The 24,254-nt window shown below is 34.7% G+C and overlaps 2 protein-coding genes across 3 annotated transcripts; one reads left to right on the top strand and one right to left on the bottom strand.

Moving 5' to 3' along the window:
• The first annotated feature begins 8,273 nt into the window (after positions 1-8,273).
• LOC112049319 (ragulator complex protein LAMTOR5) lies at positions 8,274-9,366 on the top strand. Its single transcript, XM_024087170.2, has one exon. The coding sequence runs from the start codon at positions 8,473-8,475 to the stop codon at positions 8,749-8,751; it is 279 nt and encodes a 92-aa protein (XP_023942938.2). The 5' UTR covers positions 8,274-8,472; the 3' UTR covers positions 8,752-9,366.
• Positions 9,367-9,632: 266 nt separating this feature from the next.
• LOC112049318 (calcium channel flower) lies at positions 9,633-23,969 on the bottom strand. 2 transcript variants are annotated; one of them, XM_024087169.2, is made up of 6 exons: positions 23,860-23,969; positions 23,666-23,786; positions 20,830-21,037; positions 20,291-20,401; positions 16,402-16,529; positions 14,489-14,629 (listed from the first exon to the last, which is right to left on the bottom strand). In XM_024087169.2, the coding sequence occupies exons 1-5, from the start codon at positions 23,860-23,862 to the stop codon at positions 16,403-16,405; spliced, it is 570 nt and encodes a 189-aa protein (XP_023942937.1). In that variant the 5' UTR covers positions 23,863-23,969; the 3' UTR covers positions 14,489-14,629; position 16,402. The 2 variants fall into 2 exon arrangements, with proteins under 2 accessions (XP_023942936.2, XP_023942937.1); XM_024087168.2 differs by lacking the exon at positions 16,402-16,529 and having other exon boundaries at positions 9,633-14,629.
• Between the last annotated feature and the right edge of the window lie 285 nt (positions 23,970-24,254).

The raw sequence follows: 24,254 nt of genomic DNA, 5'->3' as shown, positions 1-24,254 counted from the left end.
AACTGTCCTACTGCTGTACTACGTAATCGTTTGATTGTATATCTTTTAACCGTTTATATTTACAGATAATTTTACACATTTATATCGCTATAGTAGGCTCGATATCAACTGAGTACTACAAACTGCAAGGCCAGGCACCCTTCCTTATAAGAGAGGGGGTTTGAATTAGTCCTGGATTAGCCTTTATGCTATTTAAGCAATTGCTTGGGGCATCCCGTTTAGGGAGCACCAGAAACGATCGAGAAAAAAACGAGTACCTACATGAAAGATAGCAATTTAGGAATCCCTGCATTTTAAACTCACGTTGATTGATACGAGTACATATATCTACCTCCATATGTAGGGATAGTGTTCATTTAGGGATAGAGGGGCCCACAGGGGAAGATTGCTTGGGGCATCAAGGTTCCTTAATCCGGCACTGGTTTGAAGTTTAACTTAAATCCCATCGGCCATCTTACTGGCCTAAATAAAGATCCGGCATGTCCAGATTGTGGCGAGGATGAAACCAGCTATCACTATAGAGCTGAGTGTACGCGTGTAGAGTTGGAGTTACTAAGTAAGGATCACGGATTAATAGGTGGTCTGTGGTAAGTATACTTTCAATGAAGCAGACCTGGTTTACGAAGGCTACAGGTAGAATTATGGGAAGAACACTGTCGAGTCATCAGTGAACCACTGGAATTGTGTGGAATAGTCTCTAGTTAGGAGTGATCACCCGTCTGGTATCAGCAGACGTCCCTTCAAGGCTAGTTAAATTAACCTCGCGTCACAAATAATAACTAACCTTTTTACATACCCATTAAAGCTTGTGTTTCCATTCCAAACTATTTAATTTCTCCTAATAATTTACCGCGGCTAGTTACCTCGACTGGTGACAGAAGGACTGGCTCATTTTTTGTGCAAATCATCAGCCTGCCCAGCGCGGAAATACAGCCAGTATTCTTGCCACCATTTTACATTGGCAAGATTTGTATAGTTATTAGGATAAGTTAGCTTAAATTCCTTATTATAAGTATTTAACTCACAGAACAGACACAGTTAAAAGCTAACTTAATTTGTCAAACTTCTCTCCGAGGCGCGGGGGTGTAATAACTGAGAATTACCTGAAAATTTCATAGGAGAAAGAAAAGCTCAGCGTCTGATAACCCGATCCAGGTCACGAACCCAGGCCTGTATAAAAAAGCTGAAGCTGATTGTCTGTTTGGTTGAACGCGCTGAGTTCAAGAACTACGAAATTAAATTGATTGTTTTCTGTGTTGGATAATCAATTTATTGAGAAAGGCTATAATAACGTCACGCTATGACCAATAGGAGCTAGTAGAGCTAGAGAGCTAAGTAGAGAATCAACAAAAAATGGGAAAAAAACGGAAATAAATTAATTATTTCTTTTGAGAACTTCCGTCGCGTGCGCTGCGAACACTGTTTAAAGTTACACAAAATTATATGTATAGTGAGCATGTATATAGACTGTAAACACACAATAACAATAAAACTACATAGTAGGTATTTACTTACATGATTTATTATGTCTTCTGACTTTTATATGCCAAGTGAGTACATTAACATAAACTAAGTAGGTATACTTATACTTAGTATGTATGCAGCTACACTATAATCCAGGGTTTCTCACACTTTCGTCTCCACAACCAAAAAAAAATTCCAAGTGACAGCGAACCCCTTACTAACTAACGGGAAACCCCCACCCACCACCCCCAAAAAAAATAAATATCTGACTGTTGAAAAAAATAAGTTTTTTAACTATTTAAATAAAAGAAATGTCTTTGTAATATTAATGTAATGGGTGTGCTTGTTTCTTGTCGCAAATGGATTCCATGTTAGGAGTAATTTTAGATATTTTAACCTTAAGTCTGACTTGGTATCAGTTATCAAGCCACCGTTACATAAATCTTGTCGCGAACCCCCAGCCGTCGAATAGCGAACCCTAGGGATTCTCGTACCCCACTTTGAACCCAGCTATAATCCAATGAACCTAGTTAAAATGTATAAATTATAGGTAGTCTATTTCAGTAACGGCACATTATGAATGGTTTAAATATAATGATTTTTATCTATATTAATATAATAAAAAGGAAAGATTTGATATACCAAAGACAGACATACGTTTTGGCTCGTATTGTCAATTTTTTTTTTTTTAAAGTTTCTGTGATTTCTGTGATTCTACATCCCACTTCAAAAAAAGGAGGAAGTTCTCAATTCATCCCAATCTTTGTTCTTTTTTCAATTTATGCAAAAACACTCGCAAAATATACGTTGCATAGATTTACAATTCGGTACAAGTACATTATAATTGTATGATACGTTGTCACATTATTATTACAATACTGCTTATTATTAATAAAAAATAATAAAGGTAATAAACAAACTCCTTACAACAAATTAATAGCAAATGTTTTCCCCCTGTAATTGCGCCTTCATGTGGAAAGGTATGTAAGACGATATTTTAAAGAATTTTTTTTAACGAAACTAATAATAAACTTTATAAATGAAACATGGAAATCGGTTTGTTAAAATTACAAATTGAGAGTCAACTTTTGTTTTTCAGACTTAAATCACTAAATAAATATACTCGTAAAAGCGAAAGAAGACTTAATCACGAAATCTCGAAACCGCGTGACGTTCAAAGATGAAATTTGCCAGGAAATTAGGTTTTAGTTAGTAGTGATCCGCTAAGAATAGATATTGCGACATGGCCGGAATAAGAAGGTAAAAGTACTGATCTGATTATCATGCAAAGTGTAGGTCCACGTAAGTAGGTACCTTTTTAAAAAAACGAGAATGTTGTGTACTACACAACTGAAGTAAAACTTCTTGAGCTCCCTCTCAATGTCCGTTAGCCTTATCCGAGTACACTTTTCGTAACGATTTTTACCAGCTTACTCCCCAAGTCGAGCATGCTTAAAGAAGATTTACTAAACTAAACCAGTGGCATACACGGTAAAAGTCGCGGTCGTTATAAATTTACATAGTGAAAAGGTTGCCTGGTAGAGTTTGTAAATAAGCGATAAGGCTACCTTTTGTTATGTACTTCTCATATATTTTGGTTGTAGGTAGGTACTTGTATGTAATGCAATCAACAAATTTGCAATAATTATCTATAATGAAAAATACAACCGACTTCAAAATTATAAAAATGTTTTTATTAAACTAAAAAGCGAAAAATAACATCGTATGTGCTACCTTCTCAGTTTGCTCAGTGCGATGAGTTAATTAAAGCCGTTTCTGAAAGAACTGTCTGAAAATCCTAAATCTTTATGATTTAAACGGCTTGAATTAATAAACAAAGAAAAAAGATTCCGACGAATTGATAACCTCCTCCTTTTTATATAGTCGGGTAATAATAAATACAACGGTCATAGGTAGTTACTAAAATATTTACCTTCACAGGTGTGTAAATAATACTAATTATTCGAATCACCTTTTTATCTCACAAGAAACGAGTTTTGTGAAATAAATTCTAGCTTATCAAGATTTCGCCAGGTTCGCTACACAGATTATCAATTTGGCAAGACTATTATTATAATTCACTTAAATTTTACTGTTTCTAACATCTAGCACTGTTCTCTCGTCGTTCACAACCTTGACATCTTGCAGCTTTCCTCTAAACGCTACGACGGCTACTGAAAATAAAAGATAAACAATTAAATGGCGGAACAAAGGAAAAGAAAACCGTCGTGCATATTTCTGCTGTCCACTTGACAGCAGAATTATGTAGTGTAAGTCATTAAACACCAACTGGCCTATTCGCTACCTCAGATGCTTTCAGAAAATAAAAACATCAGATCAGAAACAGAGGCGTAGTTACCGCTGTATCAGCCCCTTTCATTTATTTTAAGCAAACATTATTATTTTGTGAAATTTATACCCTTCATGTGGGCCCCTCAACTGATACAGGGCGCCTCCAAGGCACGCTACGCCACTGAACAGAACTCATTTGACATTTAATAGTTTTGTAAAGACGAGATTTGCAACGAAATATTTAGTTCGTTTCTCTCAATGAAGTTGCAATGTAAAACTTGCTAATGTTACACTGGGTCGGTTGATCTTAATAGGCCTTATATATGTATGTACACCAACGGTACACTTAGGGTTGCCAACTTTACTGTTTTTCACTAAATTATACTTTTTACTGTTGAACGAAAATAAAGTATACAAAATACTGTTTTCAGCATCAAAATGCTGACACGACATTATTGTGTGTTACTTAGACGCTCACAAATTTGTTTTTATTTAGTCAGTGGCATTTACTGAAAAAGTTTTTCTAATATTTAATGCTAAGTGGCGGGAGAATAGAAATAGAAAATAAATTTTATAAAAAATGAGCTCCTCATTTATTTTAATTTCAGTTATAATTAATTGTGATGAGGCGTAAGAAGTTTTTAAAAAAGATTGTAAATTAGAGAGTTGTGCGAGAAGCTCTAAAAGTATATATTTAAAACAAAAAATACTGTTCGTTTTTCTAAAATACTGTTTAATAATCTTCATAGCCCCGAGTATACTTTATTTCTTGTAAAAAAAAATTGGCAACCCTAGGTACACTACACCTCCGTCATTTGCATCGAAAAGCAGAACAGTTTTTTACATTCGGACTTCTGAGACAGGCTATTGAAGTAGGTAATTATTAGGGACCAAATGTGACGTGATCAATCTTCGGTCTGTTAATGAATCAATTGACAAGCTTGATTGGAACCACTTGGCGGACGTTTGTGATGTTTTCTGCTGTACTGTACCTATTCCTGTATATTATCAAAATAATTGTATAGCTTATTAAGTAGTAGAGTACATAAATGACGGAGCTTTTCGTGGGATGCACTATCAATCAACATGCTTATTTCAGGCAATATTGGCGTGTTCGAAGCATTGATTGCACTATAAGAACGTTTCCCTTGCCCTGCGAAGTGTTACTCGTTTATAGGCGTTCGTTTTACACTTACCGGCCAATCGTTATCATATTTATTGACCTACTGGATACGACATACTTTCACTTTAAAAGATCGGAGTAAAAATAGGAGAAGGTGACTCGGAGCAAAAGACCACCAGGGTTTTTCAGCGCAGGTTTCGGATATAAATTACTTAAATAAATAGACTTCGCCTTATAAATAAATGGCAATCGTATCCTTCACGCAGTGGCGTAGCGTGCATTGAAGGGGCCCTGTATCAGAATTAGTTGGGGGGCCCATATGAAAATTTCTTAAAACAGAAAGATGTTTGAAGAACCTATGAATATACGAGAATTTATAAAGTGGATTACATTTTACAAATTTTTGCTTTCACACGTAAGGGGCCCCTGCAGTTCGGGGGCTCCGTATCATTGATACGGCTGATACGACGGTAGCTACGCCCCTGTCTTCACGTAATACAACAATGCTGCTAAAAGCAGAATTAAACTTCCTATCTTCAGGCAATATCGGACCAGTAGTTCCTGAGATTAACGCGTTCAAACAAACAAACTCTTCAGCTTTATAATCGTCATCAACCCCTATTCGGCTCACTGCTGTGCTCGAGTCTCCTCTCAGAATGAGAGGGGTTAGGCCAATAGTCCACCACGCTGGCCCAATGCGGATTGGCAGACTTCACACACGCAGATAATTAAGATAATTCTCTGGTATGCAGGTTTCCTCACGATGTTTTCCTTCACCGATTGAGACGCGTGATATTTAATTTCTTAAAATGCACACAACTGAAAAGTTGGAGGTGCATGCCCCGGACCGGATTCGAACTCACACCCTCCGGAATCGGAGGCAGAGTTCATATCCCCTGGGCTATCACGGCTCTCAGCTTTATAATATTAATATAGATTACAACTTTTATAACTTTTTGAATCGTTATATCTCAAAAACGGTGGCTCGTAGAAAAAAAGTATTAATGAATTTTTTGTAGATATTTTATGATCTACAATTTTGCCTAAGGTATTTTTATGATAAAACTTACCGTTTTTCTGAAAATCTCGAAAAACTCATGTTTTTGACCTTTGACCTTAAATAAATTTTTTTCTTTACAGGGGAACTTTTAAATTTTGTTTTTAATGATATTTTAAACAATCTTACCGATTTTCAGCTTGGTGGGAATTTAGATAACTTTACTCTTATTTTTTGGTTTAATATGACCGGACTACAACTAAGGAACAAGAAATAGTAATTTACTTACAGTTCCACTTGACGACGCCGTTCTTCTCTCTATATCCTTTCCACCACTTGAACAAGTGAAGGAGAGCCATCACAGTCAGGGAGGCGAACAGACAGAAGACTAACACCTCTAACATCGCGAACGTTGGCAGTCGCCGCAAAAACCCGGTCGCCTTGATGACATTCGGGAATCGACTACATAGCGCAGAAAAATACGTAATTTGAATAATCCGCGAGCTAACGGCGAAATTCAGACGAGTTCGCAGTTTTCACTTATGTTAATAGATACTGCCTACTTTTGTATTCCATAAATTAAATAAATCACGCATCCTTTTAAGTATAATTAGAACAAAATGTAGAAATTTTAATAAAATCTACAAAATAAAAACAGTTTTCACACTGTTTTAAAAACTCAAATTGGGAAACTATGATGGTTTTGATACCATCTTAATATCCATAATATGGTAGCTGGGTCGAACCTACATTCTCTTAAAACTAGGTACTCACTTTTAACCGACTTCAGTAAAGTAGGACTTTATTTGAATCCTATATTTTTTCATGTTTCCTACTTCGTCATTTACTAACCAATTTAGATTTTTTGTTTGACAGGTTATTTGTTTTACCTCCTGAATGGTCAAATTAAATTTTCACGAAAATCGGTTTGTTTGGTTTTAAAGTCAAAATAACTAAAATAAGTGAACCAAATTGCGTATATTGTGATGTTTACGGTCACCACATTAGCACAAAAAATACATAATAGTCCCAATCATCCTTTTCCGGTTTCATCATCATCCGATGAGAAAGCTGGAACCAATATAATCCATCTTTGAAGTTCTTGAAGCCGAGTAATTTTTTTTGTTAGAAATATTTTTTATACTTACATTAAACATCTGATTAGCTTTTGGTTTTGTATATTTTATTTATTATTTTACCTCTGCCTAGATAACTATTGTAATAATTACGAGTAACTTCTCAACATGTTCCGCCAGCTCTCAGACTACCTCGCATGCACCCACACCGGTTTTGAGATGTTGTTATCGAAAATAAACTATTAACAATCGTTATGCAAGTAATTAGGCCAAATTACTGTTTTTTGCAACTTGAAATTATATTTTGAAGCTTTATCGTTTGCGACTTGCAGGTTCGTAGTGAGATACACTATCTTAGGGCATGATTGTGAATAATATTGTAACCTAATATGTAGGATAAATGATAATATTGTAAGAGGTAACATTTTGCACCTATGAATAGGTATGATTATGAATATGTGGTCAATGCTTTTTGTAAAACATTATTTTGCTTAGAAAGAAACGTAATCTTGAAATTTTGATGTAGGTACCTATGTAGGTATAATTATAATAGCAATTAGATTTATCAACTTTATCTCTAGTTAGGAAGGAACCTATTTAAAATTAATATTTAGACAATACACACATCACTATCTAGCCCCAAAGTAAGCGCAGCTTGTGTTCTAGGCTAAGGTAACTGATTTCATCCTGGAAACGTACCAATATAATACATATATATTAAAATAAACACACCCAGACACTGGAAAACGTCCATGGTCAACACACAAATATTTTCCAGTTCTGGGAATCGAACCCACGGCCGTGGATGCAGAGAACAGGGTCGCTACCCACTGCACCAGGTCACCGTCCACGTTACTGCATTATCATCATCATCCCATATTCGGCTCACTGCTGAGCTCGAGTCTCCTCTCAGAATAAGAGGGGTTAAAATAATCATGAGTTCTATCCTGGGTAACAATACCAAAAAAATATTTTTTTTTTAGTTTTTCTCTATTTATTTATTAGTTGTTTAAACCACTTTAAGTGTTTCATCAAACCTCGATGAAAAAAATAATTAAAATCAAAGTTCTCCATTTCAAACTGCCGCTGGTTTAGTTCTAAAATATTCAGCTTGCGGAACTAGTAGCGCTGCTATGTCTAACGTTTTCATGTACCTTAACTTCTCCTTGGAGTAATATATTCTTTGGTATACTCCCTCCACGCACAGAGTACTTTATTCTTTATTATCTTTACTATAGGCACTCATTGACCACAGTCCTTCTTGCCACAAACCTTAAGTATTGATATTTGAAGACAATGACATGACAGTTGACACTGACCAGTGACATTACATGTTGTGTTGTGAATTGTGATTTTTCAATTTCATTTTGCAGTTTACAGATTTTGACCAATAGTATTTTTCAATTTTTATTTTAATCTCTTAAAATAAACAAAATACAAATATATTTCGTTGTGCAAATAACACAATCAAAACTTACTGACAATTTACTATTCGATACATAATATCTGAAATAATAAATATGGAAAAGGAGCTGGACAAAGTGGTGGAAGAGATCATGTCCACACCTAACGTAGCTGGATGTCTGGTGGCTGACCACCAGGGTCTTTGCCTGGCTTCTAAAGGCACCGCACACGTCGATTCAGCTGGGCTTATCGTGGCTATATCCGAGCAGGCGTGCAAAATCGAGCCCAACTTGAAACCTCCCACCGTATGCTTGGAGACTGATAACAAACAATGCCTCATACAGAGGCACGGGACCATCACTGGTGCCGTGTTTAAACAAAAAGGTGTAGCGTAAGATGTGTATGTTGTATATAAGTAATATAGTCATAATATACAGATATTGTTAATAAAAATTGTGGATACAGTGTAAAATAAGGTATTTTTTATTCTTATTAAACTGACCCAACAGCTGAGTTTGACACTTTTTATGCCTGAATTTATTTTACAGTGAAGTAAGTAAATTTGGTAGTATTTCCAAAAAATAATTATACTCTGGAGTGTCTAACAATTGAACATTGTTAAAGTCAAAATCTGCTGAGGATGTTTTAAGAATGGTACTACTGGAACTGGGAGATGTGGGTTTTTCAAATTAATATCTGGTACTGCCTGAGCAAGATACTCCGTTCAAGGTCCAAAAACCAAAGCATGTTATTTTGTGTACTACTTGATTCTTGCTGCTTTATTAAACTAAGATGTTGTCATCATCTGATATTCTTTATCCCACTCAAGTGATCTTTACCCTTTTCCTTACCCCACATAAGTAACCTAAGATATAATTACAAAAATGTCAGACCAGGCAAACAGGCACAATTACAGACAAATTGTGTCTTATATTTGTTAAGTACGGTAATTTTGAATATAATTCATGTAATCTTATCTAATTTAAATAATAAATTATATGTTTATGTTGTGTCAGATTTTTTAATCAATTCTTCATATCTTTAACACTTATTTTATGCAACTATTACTTAAGTGTTAGATTCACCAGTAAGCTTTTTATGTGCACCACAACAAATCTTGAGATGAGAAAGACAAATGAAATATCATCCAATAGTGACAGAATAAAAATTATTGCTCGCTTTCTTTCAGTGACAAAAGAGAGTCACAGACAGACAATATGTTCACTTGATCAATGAAGTTTTTTGGGGAACAAAATAATAAATGAAAGATCAGAAACTCAATGTACACACATTTATTACAGATATGCCTTCCTAAACTTTTTAACATGTATTGACAAGAAACAATGCACTAATTAATAGCTACCAACTATTTATAACCATAATATTATATAGATTAAATTGAAGCTACCTGTAATATAATTATGAACAGTGTTGCCACACTATGAGTTAAAAATTATACCATTTTTAACCAAGTGGCTAACTACAAATCATTACACAACATTCAAACAATACATATTTCTTATCTTTTACTACTAGCAAAATCAAGTTAAAATCCTGTGCATAACATTGGAACTAATTTGGCTGTATACAAAACATTACCAGAAATCTGAATTGGCCTGTGATGTTTAACATTGATATTGCAAAATTTGGCAACTCTATTTATATCAGTCAGTTTTGTGGTCAAGATTTGTACACAATCAAATTAAAACCATTGGCAACCCTGTACAGCTAAAAATATAAATAATTATTTTATGTATAATGAAATATTTCCATAATTTAACAGTAACCAATCATGGTGTATCTCAGTAATGTGACCAATGTAACATGTTATTGTTAAATCTGATTTTAGAAAAAAAATATTACTGAAAGTTAATTTTTCTAGATTGCTTTCAGTAAAGCTTTTCATTAATCTTTTTCATATTATGCACTAAAAGTAACAAACCATTTTTTAAATAACAGCATAAAATATATACATCATTACATAATAAGGAATATTTAATGTTTTATTATTCTTAAAATAATATGAAGTATTAAAAATAAAAATTAATTAACATTATTAACTATTACACAAACTAAACATAAGGAAGCACATATAAACCTACCATTCATGATATTACAATGTTGCCAGACAAAATAAATGATCCATAAATAAATGAGGTTTTAAAAAATTTTATAAATGAAGTTAATTGTTGGCTGAATGAGCAAAGTTTTTAACCTAGAATTAACATTTACCTAAAGACTAGGGTCTTTTAATAATACTTATTACTTTTAAATCCTCCTAACATATTTTTATGTTACAAAAATATCAATAACAAGTCTCAACAAACTGGTAATTGGAAAAATGTCTGCAGTAAAGATTATACAATGAAAACGGCAGATAATATTTTAATCTATACATTTGACAAATGTGTCTTTTAGTTCATGCTAATTTCCAAAATTTCTAAACTGATTTTGATAGGTAGACTAACCCAGAGTTACAAGAGACAAATATCTTAGTGTTCCATAAACTGTGTGGAATTTTTTCCGTGTTTTAATTCATTGAGATTTGTTGGACGGGAAAAATATCCATAACAAACTGAATATGATTGTAAAGAATGAAATAATATGTAAATTCTCAACAGTAAAAAATTGCAACTTGCCGCCCTGTATAAGTTGAACGACAGTTTGGAAGTTGACACAAAAGCAACTAGAAGTTGCCAAAATATTAATTGGTTAATTAGTCAATAACAGTGGAAGTGGTAAACGTATGTGTTAGCTAACATACAAATTATGTGCAGAATATAGTCTTCAGCTAAGTATACAACAACTAGACTAACAAGAACGCTTTCTGTTTGTTGTTCAACACAATCTACTGCACATGCTAGACAAACTTACTAAAGATGTTCTTGTAAAATACTTTTTCAATAGTAATAATTTAAAGTAGTAATTTAAAGGATTAATTTCCTATGGAATGTTACATCATGTATTTATTTACATTTAAAAAAAAAAGAAAAAATATATTACAATTAATGATTAATTTTAAAAAATTGGTCTTTTTTTATAAGTAAAATTTAACTAACAAAAATTTCATTTAAAAAATAATTTTAATCACAATAAATAAATATTACAATGAATGTCTCTGATAGTCTTGGAAACTATTCTATAATATTGGTTTGAAACTAAAAAAAAATGTATACAAATTACCTAGCTGGTACAATATAGTGCAAATAATGCTCAAAATAATTTAAAGTACACATACTTGAATGTCATCCTAAAACATCACACAATAATTCACTATCTAATACACTTCTATACATAATAATATGTAATATATCGTAATTCATAATACATTAAGAAGATCAACAATTGATCTAATAATGAAACAAGGCTCTTCTAAAACGTTATAGGTAGAAGATGTTTATCAAAAAGTAAGATTGATTTAGGGTCCTGAAGTTTCCTGCTGAATTCATACAACAGAGCATCTATTTTATATTGATTGATTGATCAAATTACATTTCCATACAAAATATATATGGCTTCACATTGGCCCGCGATAAAAGCGAAAACGGCTTAAGCGAACATCGACAATGCTCCGTATCTGCATTATTTGGAAAAGCCAATGGTTATCTTATACGCTCCCGTGATTATTTCGCCTTGTATCCCTCAGTGTTTGACCATAAGCTTTACTTATGGTCCTTCGAGCCGGATACACAAACAAGTTGTAAACTGACGCAATTATATCCGCGAAGTTTTAAATCTATCAAAATATTTAGACAAAGTTATTATACAATAAATGCCATTTCAAATCTATATACTCGTAGATATATTGGTCCATAAAAATGAACTCCCAAAGTGTACTCGATTTCACGAGTAATATGACCTACAACTAGACTAATAACATGGGAATATAACATGCAAAACGTCACTTACAGTATGCGATGCCACGAATTTCGAATCAAACATCTTCAAATCATCAATCGAAATTGATACTTTGAATGTTAAAATTACAAATGACTCGAGACAAACCACGTGGCGTGTTCCTGTCATAACAAATGAAGACTTTCTATTCGTTATATGAATATACTTAATGATTTTTTCGTTTAATTAATAAACATGATTTCACCATATACAATGGTACCTAACATCAGAGTAGTTACACATTTATAATTCGGGTTAGTGCAGCAAATATGGCGAGTCCATAGTGTTCACAATACGCGTCGCCACGCCGTTGAATGATCGTCGTAAAGCGCATACAAATAATTTGGCAACACACATGACGTGGCTTATGGTAGTATCATTGCCACAATAGCTCCGGACAAAAAAAACCATGGCTCAAATATAGGAGATAAGAAAATGCAACCAAATGTTGCATTTACTAGTACAAGCAGTTTATAAAAAGTACTGTACCATTAAAATTTGGCATACACTATATTTTTTTGTTGCAATACAGTATTGGGCAATATGTTTCTATTCAAAGATTAATATTATAATTAGTGATTGATGCTTGATAATAATTCTATATTTAATCTGATAGATAAGATATGAGTTTGACCACCACAGAAATAATGATTTTTCATTGATTGGTTAATCAAAAATCATTCGGACCAGGATCCATCAACCTAAGGAGTCTGTGTTAAAGCCTCATATGGCTGTAACTACAGGCAACCATGCCATTCAGGCGAATACAGAAATGTTACTTATCAGCGTAAATAAGAAGATGACTAAATAATGCCTATCAATAATATCTAATGCAGGCCATAGGCTGCCTGTCCAACAAAACGGAGCAAGGCAGCGGAGCGGAGAAACGGATGAATGCGGAGCGGAGTTACGTACTGTGTATATACACTAGAGAAGAGCGAGGCTGCGTAGCGGAGTAAGAAAGTAATGCGGAGCCGACTTGTTGACGTGATTCCCCGCTCCGCTTACCGATTTTACATGAATTTTTAAACTAGCTCGCAAGTCCCTGTCCACTGAAGGGGAGCGGGGATTTTGTGCAATCCTATTGGTTAATATTTCCCCGTTTCTCGGCTCCGCTGCCTCGCTCCGCTTCGGTGGACTGGCAGTTCTAGTTTCTTTCTAAGCTTGACAGTTAAGTCAAGAAGACATATCAATATGATTAGAGGAAAATACAATATTTACTATTAAATATAAATATAAATAATCATGCCAATACACATTTCATATTTTAGATATGTCTGTCTATCTATGCATCCCAAAAATTATTATTAAAATACAATTTATTACTTCAACATTATATTGTTTAACAACTATTATATTGAGAATGAAAGCTTAACTATTTCTTCAAGTTTTGATGATATTGTACAAAATTTTTACCCAAAATTAAACATCTTTTTATCTATTCGTATATGTAGATATGACGGAAAAAATCTAAATTGCATATATTTAAATTCAGTTCAAAAACACATTTAGCATAATGTTAGGAAAATATTTGTTGATTAAAAAATATTTTTATCGCGCAGAGATCATTTGGAGGTTAAATAGAGATCAACCAGTATAATTTGGGCTCCCAAATAAACTAACCATAGAGCATTTCAAGTCTGAAAGAAGTTTCATCTAGCTTCAGCCATTTTTTTAAATAGCAACATAATATAAAGGTAACGTGGACAGGTGCAATGTACTTGTATATATGGACAAGTAACAGATATCTAATACACTAAAAGGAATACGATTTGAAGGTAAGCAATGCATTTATAAAATGCACACCACTGTATTGCAGATAGCTCAGTGAAGCTAAATGTAAAAAAAATCTTTAGATATTATTTTAACTTGGAGCGTACATATTTATTCACATATTGTGCTATAGTGGCTGTGTATTACCGCAAGATGTCATTTGCTATATTAAGAATTATTCAAGACACCCCAAGCACAGTATGTGAAAGTGTTGCAATAATCAAAGTCAGATTAAAATTCAAAACAAACCAATATAACTAGATCTCGCATACATACAAAAACCAACCGAGGAGCATTGTAACTTATATGAGTGACAAAGTGGTTACGACGCGAACACAATCCAATATAAGTAGGTCTCTCAAACATACTAATAACCGAAGAGCATTGAAGAGCGATAAATAGCTATGAAATTAACCAACATAAGTAGGTCTCTGGAACATACGAACAGAGGAGCGTGAGCCGGGTCGTTATGACTTGGTGGGCGGGCCGGTGAAGCTGAAAGGCTGCTCGTTGGTGACGAGGGTGGCGCGCGGCGCCGTGGTCGGCTGGCCCACGCCCGCCTCCAGGTTGGCAGCCGACGTCCTCATGTCATCTATTGACGCCCTAGGGAAACAACTGAGTGTTATGGAGCTCGCACACTAAGCGCCCACGACCCACGAACATGCGAACAAACGAAGGGTGTCGTGAAGAGAAATATCGCTTTATCTTTTTCGTTGCGTTGGGAGAAAGAGATAAATTGTCTATTTCTCGTCACGAGATATGTCGTTGGTCGCATGTTAGGCATACAGGTTGAGCGAAGAAATCATATGAACCGCATCATATCATATGCCAGACCGGGCGTCGCGACCAAGCTATGTATGGTTTGCTAAACTATGTCATTTTGCTTGAAATAAAGTCGAAAATTATTACAATAAACAACAATTACCTAATCCAGTATCGAAATTATTTAATTTTCGATTTTATTTCAATACAATGTAAAAATAAAAGTTAAAAGTAAAATAATTATGTTGTTTTTATAATAGGAGCCGGTAGCAGTAGTACATAAATCTAAAGGTACAACTAAAATATGCTTGAAAGTGCGATGTCTGATTATCAAAAGCCATTTGAAGGGAATTAAATCATTTAAGGTCGCTGCATACGGAACAGAATTAGAATGTGTAAGGGGCGGCATTACATCACGTCGGCTTCCCTTCCAGACTGATATAGAGCACGTTACGTATGCAGCAAGCTTTATTTGCAAGAATTGTAACACTAATTACAATTATAACACTGATGAATTCATTAAGTGCAAATAATTCAACTTAATAATATACTAAACTATGTACTACATTACTGTAGTAAAATATGTATGTCAAAGCATTTATTTAAATTAATTTTGAAGTGCCATGCAAAAGTGGATCAATAAACTTTAAATTCGTTTATTTCTACGTTGGTGATCTGTGATTTAGAAAAATAAAAATTATATCTTATAATCTAAGTGAATAACATAATAATCATTATCATTCATTTTGGGTTCCCCGTAGTCGGGTAAAAAATAGTGGCGTAAAAGAAAATTGTGAGTTTGCAAAAGTAAAAGGATCAGAATATATAACACATGTCACAACCCTATTTCGGCTACAGACCTGCAGATAACTGTACGTACAGTCGAGCTATTCAGTTACATCTGTGTGGAGGCAAAACTGTAAACTGTACCGTTTTTCTAATGATTTTGATTGAAATTTCAATTAGACATAATTGTACAGTTATTAGTTATTGTACAGTTAGAACTGATGGTCTGTAGCACGCATAACACGTATACTATTTGGCGACGTATATAAATACGTCTTCCGGAACTGGCTGCAAAATAAACAGGCAACAGAGTGCCTCGTGGCAGTTTTCATACTGTGACGGTCGCGTAACCTAAACGCGAAATTCTAAGGAATTGAAACAGCACCATCTAGTAGCACTGCTGCACAACTGTTTCAATTCCATATAAATTCGCGTTTACGTTTACGCGATCGTCACAGTGTGAAAACATTAAAAACTCCCACTAGGCACTCTGACAAGTCAAAAGTGCAACAAGCATCATCTCAATGACACAGGCATGTCGTCCCGAGACCGCCTAGTCCGCGAGCAGGGTTAAAACAAGCCAAAAATGCAACTATAACTTGGCAAATTCGTTCGTAACACTCCCGATGGACCGCGCGGGCCGGGAGGGGGTAGCCATGCCCCGCGCAGACGACTTCACATCCGCGCAGTCGTTCCCCCCCCCCCCCCCCCATATCATGGGAGTATCAACGAAATTGCCAAATTTATAATTCAAGTCAAACACGCGACTAGCCTAGTGAAACATGCAAGTAGGCAAGTGAAACATCCCCGCGACACATGGGTATTGCCTTAGTTGGGGCGCCACACGTCAGGGTCCTCCATGAGGGTGACGCTGTGGTCCTGCGTGGGCGGCGCGGGCGCGCCGGGCGGCGTGGTGCCGCCGGCCGCCATCGCCGCCATGTCGTCCCGAGAGCCCCTGGCCCGCAAGCAGGGTTAAACTCCGCACGTTCAACTAATGCGTTTCTGACATGTCTTAATAAACGAGCTCAGACCAATTATAGAAGGACCTGTATCGCACTCATAGTCACGAACAAAATTGTCTGTTATTTTCTGAAGAAAATGAGCTTAGATTTGGTATATATCTTATACTAAACTAGAAGTTTTTGCCCGTTTTTTACGCAATTCAATTACACAAAAAGGTTTTTTTACGGAGCTCTTTAACCGACGAACACGATTACAACTATTTAACATCGATTCTATAGAGACAGTTTTTATAATCGCATTAGATCGTTGATCATATACTTTGACAGAAAAGTAACGTCTAGCGTGGCAGGTCCTATACAATAATTGGTCTGAGTAAACGAGGTAACTTTGAAGGGACGTTGATTTGTTTTGTATAAAAAAAATGGATTTTGGCCTTTTAAATATTGAGCTATATTTTAATGATCACCGAATGACTGACATCAATGCCCAGTCCAAAACATTAATGCTGCATTAAAATTCGACAAGTGACTTCAGTTTATAAACTTTACACTAATCATATACTATGCACAAAAATTAAGGGAGCAGAAAAAAAATCCAAATTTTTGGGGGATTTTCAACAGGCTGTAACTTGTACAAAAATGGTCGTACAGCAAAAAAATAAAAAGCAAATTGTAGCTCTAAGTGTTTAGTTTTTGGATCTGAGTTTGAAAATTTTTTTTTGAAAATATTTTTCGAGTAATCATAAGAAAACCACCGAAAAAAAAATTTTCGAAATTTTTTTGGGTTTTTTTTTTAATTTACGGACGTGGAAAAAATTTTTTCGACTTAACCTCTATATGGACCGGATAGCTTGTTTATTCAGATTTAATTTCGTTTTTTTTTAAATCTCGATACGAGCATTTCTCGCTGAGATATCGATGTTTGAATGGAAAAAGATCATTTTGTCTTTGATTACCAATATCTCAGCAACCAATGATCGCACAGAAATTTTGAGGTTGGTTTTAAAAACTTGAATAAATTCTCTACAAGGATTAGCAATTGAATTTTGAAAATAAAATTTTTTTTCAATCATTACATGAATTTGAAAAAGCATCCAAAAAAGGGCTTTTTGTCGTTTTTTGGAAAATCAAGCGCCCAATCAAAAACATTGCGGAAACCACTGACGTTAAGTGTGCCTTTTACTGTTCAATATACCCACAAAAACCCTACAAAGTTTCAATTCAATCCAGCTAACCGTTTTTTTTCCCACTTGATCGAATTTTTTAAAAAATTAAAGGAGCAAGAATTTCGCTCTGAAAATGTCATAATTTTTTTTTTTCTTTAATTTTTCAAGTCACTAATACAGAATTGAGAGAAAAATTAAAAAGAAAAATTTTTTCATTTTTGACAAAAATTATGACATTTTCAGAGCGAAATTCTTAGTTTTCGTAATCAAAGACAAAATGATCTTTTTCCATTCAAACATCGATATCTCAGCGAGAAATGCTCGTATCGAGATTTAAAAAAAACGAAATTAAATCTGAATAAACAAGCTATCCGGTCCATATGGAGGTTGAGTCGAAAAAATTTTTTCCACGTCCGTAGATTAAAAAAAAAACCCAAAAAAATTTCGAAAATTTCTTTTTCGGTGGTTTTCTTATGATTACTCGAAAAATATTTTCAAAAAAAAATTTTCAAACTCAGATCCAAAAACTAAACACTTAGAGCTACAATTTGCTTTTTATTTTTTTGCTATACGACCATTTTTGTATAAGTTACAGCCTGTTGAAAATCCCCCAAAAATTTGGATTTTTTTTCTGCTCCCTTAATTTTTGTGCATAGTATATTTCTGAAATGTTAGAGGGTAACATTGTATAAAAGTGTTTGTCCTGTAAAGGTAATGAAAGAATTTCAACAACTGAGATTAAACAGTAAATAGGTACGGCATTAAAAGTGACTTCCGTTTATAAGCTTTACACTAATTTAGGACTAATGAAAAATTGTTGGAAATTTCATCTTTTTGAAATGTTAGAGGGCAACATTGTATGAAAGTGTGTCCTGTGAAGGTAATGAATTCTATTTAAAAATAGAATTTCAACTACTTACTGAGATTAAAAAGTAGTGATTTTTTTTGGATACTCACATTTTGTAATGGACAACATCTGTAGGCTTTATTTATATGAAATTGGACAGACAGAATAAAATTATCCGAAAAACCTTAGCTGGTTTTAAATAATAAACCATATGTTTTAAAATCCATAGTACGTCGTTACAAGGTTATGCCAATTGACTAATTGACAGATAGACGTCAGAAACGCATTCTTTCAACAGCCGGATTGTAGCTCAAACTCGATTAGTACACACCACACATTACAAGGGGGACTTTTCTTTAAAGCTTTTCATTTGAGGATCATCTGTAGGCCTAGGATGTGCGCCACGAGATATCTAGTGACGACATGAAGACACTATGGACCAATAGCGGTGAAATCTAAAATATTGCTCTCTCTTTCGTTACTATGGGACGAAAGAAAGAAAGCGATATTTTTGATTGTGCCGCTACGTCGAACGATATGTCGTAAACGCATCCTACTTAGGCCTTGTTGATTGGGTAAATTTTTAATTACTTTTATATTTAGTAAATTCGCAGTGAGACGTTAGTTATTATAAATATCCATGGGACCTGTTAGACGAGAGGTATAAAAAGTTGAAACACTATAAATAAATATTGTGTTATTTATCCAACAGGTACTCCACACAGAATACCACAAACATATAGAATACAAAAGATATATATAAGAATAAGGACTCATGAGAGACAATAATACTTTTCCCCTTGTATTGTGAATGGAAAAACAATACAAAATAGTGTTAGACAGTGCCCGCCACCTCATGTATTAGTAAAAAACCCCTAAAGTTAATTATTATTATTAATGGACATAATATCTACAATAATATGAATAATAAAAATATCAACTCCACTTCATTGCAATAATTGCTATTATTACAATATCCTTAGCATTATTTATATTTAAGTTATAAAATTTAGTTTTTTTTTTATTTCAATGCAATGTCATGGCATTATAATTTCGCGTAAATACACTTACTTTGATGTTACAATGGCATAAAAATACGAGTATGGTGGTTTTGACAACCGGTTAGTATCAGAAAGTCCATAAAATATAGTGTGTACTCAGTATGGAAGTCTTCAACAGGACCAAATTTTTTGCAAATTGATCCAGTAGTTTCGGAGAAATCAGTGTCAAGTACAAGATACCCTGTCAAGTACAGTATGGTACATCTACATTTCTTGTAAGTCCGTTGAAAATGTATAAACACAAAAACACAACAACATTAGTTGTTAATACAAAAACACAACAGTTAGTACAAACATAAAACTCCCATATTAAAATATTCAAGATAGTAGGCAAACCACATAGTCAATCTATGCCAGGAAGTCTGTTTCGTTTGATGTTGTCATATGTTTTGTGTGTGTAAACTTAAGGAACGTTATCATGTACACACATGTCAATTTTACACTTGCAACCTGTTTAGTCTCAAAAAGGCTAGAACTCACGAGCCGTAAAGCCAGTTCAACGTGAAAAAAAATACACTCCGGCGCGCCAGTCAAACGCTTCGCTGTATACTTTACCTCTATACGCAAAGTAAAACAGAGTTCTTGAATAGATTGACTATAGCTGGTCCTCGGCCGCGCATTCCAGGCATACGCGGTTGAGGACTCGACTCGGTTAAGTTAGCTTCTAATGCTAGACATACTTCTTTCCTAGCGCCATCATGCCGTAGATGATGCCCGTAGCGAAAATCAGCCCGCTGCCGAACCAAGTGCTCAGTGCGAAGAAACACAGGAAAAAGGGTGGCAGCGCTAATCTGTGGAGTAATTCATTTACCCATCATCATTATTGTATGTATAGTGGGTAGCCTATTTGTTCTGGGTAGAAGTACTAAAGTAAAGTCAGTAAAAAAATTCTATAGTTGGAAAGTTGGTTGTGTTATATACCCATGCCGTGCCAGCATGTTAAAGCTGCCAGTCCACCGAAGCGGAGCGAAGCAGCGGAGCCGAGAAACGAAGAAATATTAACCAATAGGATTGCACAAAATCTCCGCTCCTTTTAAGTGGGCAAGGACTTCATATTCTCTCTGCTATAAGGTGGAAGACTAATAATGGTAACAATATTGAATCATCGATTAAAGTAGGCTGAAATTTATGATATGATCGATAAACATGACTCTTCTTTAGTCATACTTATAGTTAGAATATCAAAAGAAATAGAAGAAGGTAAAAAAGAAATCGTTACCCCATATAAAGCGCCGCCTTGTTCCAATAAGGGCGCGACTCCACCTTGTCCGAGAGCACTTGCACGTAGTCAATGAAGAAGCAGCAGCAAGGCGCCTCGCAGACGATTACCAGGAAGCCGGCCAGCATCTGCCAGATGCCGGCGATGAGGCAGCTCACGTTCAGGAATATGATGCCCGTGCAGTTCAGCAGACCGAGGATAATGGCGACTGGAGATGTAAAATAATAAATTGTTAAGCCTGTAATACGCTGTAGCGCAAGGTGTCAACCCTGGAAGGAGTTGGAAGAACCTAGAGAGAGAAAGAGTAGAGAAAGTCTACACTGTACCGCAAGGAACTTCCTCGAGAGATGATCACATTGTAGCGTACATAAAGGCGTAAGGTAGCGCGCTTTACTATTACATAATAGGTCAAATACAGCTAATATATCGCGCGAGCGCGGCAAGGTAAGTGAGCAGTCTGGTTTTTCATTAAAATTGTTGATCCTAACACAGGCTGCTTAGCTCAGTTTGGTCCCCGGCTGGGCTGATTGAGGTTTTTTTATTTGGTCCAGGTCTGGCTAGTGGGAGGCTTCGGCCGTGACTAGTTACCACCGCCAAACGAATTAACATTCCGGTACGATGTCGTGTAGAAACCGACAGGGATGTGGTTTTCATCTTTCTCCAACAAGTTAGGCTGCTTTCATCTTAGACTGCATCATCACTTACCACCAGGTGGGATTGTAGTCAAGGGCTAACTTGTAAAGAATAAAAAAAAGTTAATTTTCGTAAAAAAGGAGTCGAGTAGTGTAGAAAGGCGCTACGTATTTGAACCTCCGGTTGTTTCGAATCTAACATTGACAACCACAACAAGTTGAGAGAAGCAAATCAATTAGTTTGTGTCTACACTTGTATTTGTAAGGTTCGAGGAGGGAATCAAAAGCAATTAACATTAATAAGTTAACATTCTATTCCCATATTCATAAACATGGATTAAGATTTAAACGTGATATTTATGCTCCAATGTTAACAAACAAACTCAGTTTACATAAATATCACAACTATACATACAACACTCATGTTAGTTATGTATTCCACACAGACAAAGTTGCAAGCACCAGTTAGTATACAATAAAATCATCAAAACTCCTCATTAACACTCATGTTTTACACTACAAGATAAGATTTTTCAGACATTTTTATCTTTGACATCATTAATACATTAAATAAATATAGATAACTTCCGCAATTGTTACAATTTCTTTATATTTTTACTTGGAATGTTACTTTAACCTCTCGTAGCTTGCATAAGGTTTAAAAAAATATATTAAATTAGTTAAATTTCTTCTCCAATAAAGAGTTGTAATAATTCCTAGGCTAGAATAGTGCATTTATCTATGAAGTAGTATAGCACACAGGTATTCAAATGAATAATTTGTTAGTGGGAGTAGACATTATTGGTGCTCATTGAAGACAATTTGGGTACTAAAATACATAACTAAAGCATTATACCCAACGGTACACTGAATGATGTTATTACTTTACCAAAGAAGAGACAAGAGAGAATTTTAAATTTAACGCTAAATATTTATTTGTCACATTAATATTATAACGGCGAAAGTATGTGTGTTTGTTTGTCCCTCTTTTACGCTGCAGCTACTAAAGCAATTTGGCTTAATAGGCTTTCATCCCGGAAATATCTATGGTTCCTGGGGCTGGATTTGCGAAAAACTTAATTCCACACAGATGAAGACACGGGCATCTGCTAGTATTTGATAAAATGCACATTGCGATGTTACCAGTAAACTAGCAGACACCTGACTCTCTTTTCTGTTTGTTACAAATCCCACCAGAATCTTGGATTTTTCTGAGATATGAAGTAGCCTATATTCTGCTTGAATTAGTCTATATACCAAAGGGTCTATGCCCATTGGCATGTCAGCCTCGGGAACCTAGGTATAACCCTGAATTAAAGTATATGGAGATGATATTATGGATCTGGTTTAAAAATAGGCTTAATAAAAGTATGTTTCTTGAAGAAAACAACATTTTTTTTCATTACTCTTCTTGCTCAAAAAGTTCACCAGTGAACAAAAGTGGAGAAATAACATTTGAAGCTGTATTATTTTTATCATAAGTCTTCAAAAATGTAAAGCTCAAGCTGTATGGTCAACAATCTTTGCTTGTCCGTTGGGGACAAATTAAAAATGTTGTAAAATATTATAGCAAACTTTTTTTGATAAAATAATGATTTCATTATTAAAGAAGAACTATCAATTTTTTTTTAGGTATAAGTAAATTGGCGGGTGATTAGTGTAGGCCAGGGTATTCCCTTTAAAGCTAAATTAGTTTCAGCGATTTGGCCATGATAAAGTAATGGTCATACAGCCAGACCTACTTTCACATTTATAATATTAGTATTGGGCATGGAAGTATGGATGATGGTGCATAAGGCAGAATTGTAGTAAATTGGAGTGGTTAAAAATTTCAGTTGGTTTTTTTTGTGTGATGCTTACTTGGTGTGTAAAACAGTTAAATTTTAACAATAAAAGTATGTAATATATTATATTTAATTCTTTGACTTTTTCTTTACTTTCAATATTGAAATTTATTATGTAAAAAAAATTATGAAGACTTCAGCAATTAATCGCTAATTATGTAATAAGTTATTAAATACGACAACAAATAAATATTGAAAAAAAAAGCTTTTGTTTTCTCCTCAACATTGTTTGGATACCAGCGGAGCTGATAAGATAAAGCTCATGATAATTATTGCCCCTTTCTTATTGCGATGTTTTTATTACAATTCTAGGTCATTAACATCGTACGGAGGGCGTTCAATAAACAATAAAATACTTACTGAAACTGCCAACTGTTCCCAGCCCTCGACCAGCGTAGCGCATCCACCAGGGGATGTCATCTTTCTGGGCATTCTCGCCCCCTGGCCGCGCCATTAACATCGTTATCTTGTCTGCCAACGACTGTAAATATAACACGCATTGTTATGAATAACAAATATAAATTAATATAATTTTAAAACATTAGAGATCTCACCATTTTCGAAAAAATCAATTCACTCCCCTTGCCTTGTCAGCTGTCAAACTGTGTCACAGACGAAAAACCGAAGAGATCATCGTTTGATACATGGCACCGCAGATTATATATTAACACGGCACCATAGATACTCTTAGATACGGACCACAAAAATCATAGACAGAGAATAATATATATTCGGGAGAAATCTTTAATACTTTTCCGAACATTACCGCGCCATTTTTAAGAAATATTTTGCTTCAGATCACGTGACCTTATTTCGTTTCCTCTTACTATTAGTTCTTTACCTATTACTTGGTGGTTGATTGATTGGTCGTGTCAAAGGATTGGTCTTTGGTACAAAATATCTTAGATACATAAATAAAGGTGTGAAAGCAAAATATGAATTCTGAGTT

The sequence above is a fragment of the Bicyclus anynana genome, chromosome 3 (assembly GCF_947172395.1).
Source record: "Bicyclus anynana chromosome 3, ilBicAnyn1.1, whole genome shotgun sequence".
NCBI classification, from domain to species: domain Eukaryota; kingdom Metazoa; phylum Arthropoda; class Insecta; order Lepidoptera; family Nymphalidae; genus Bicyclus; species Bicyclus anynana.
The sequence above is the reverse complement of the archived record's forward strand: the minus strand, read 5'-3'. Positions and strand labels throughout refer to the sequence as shown.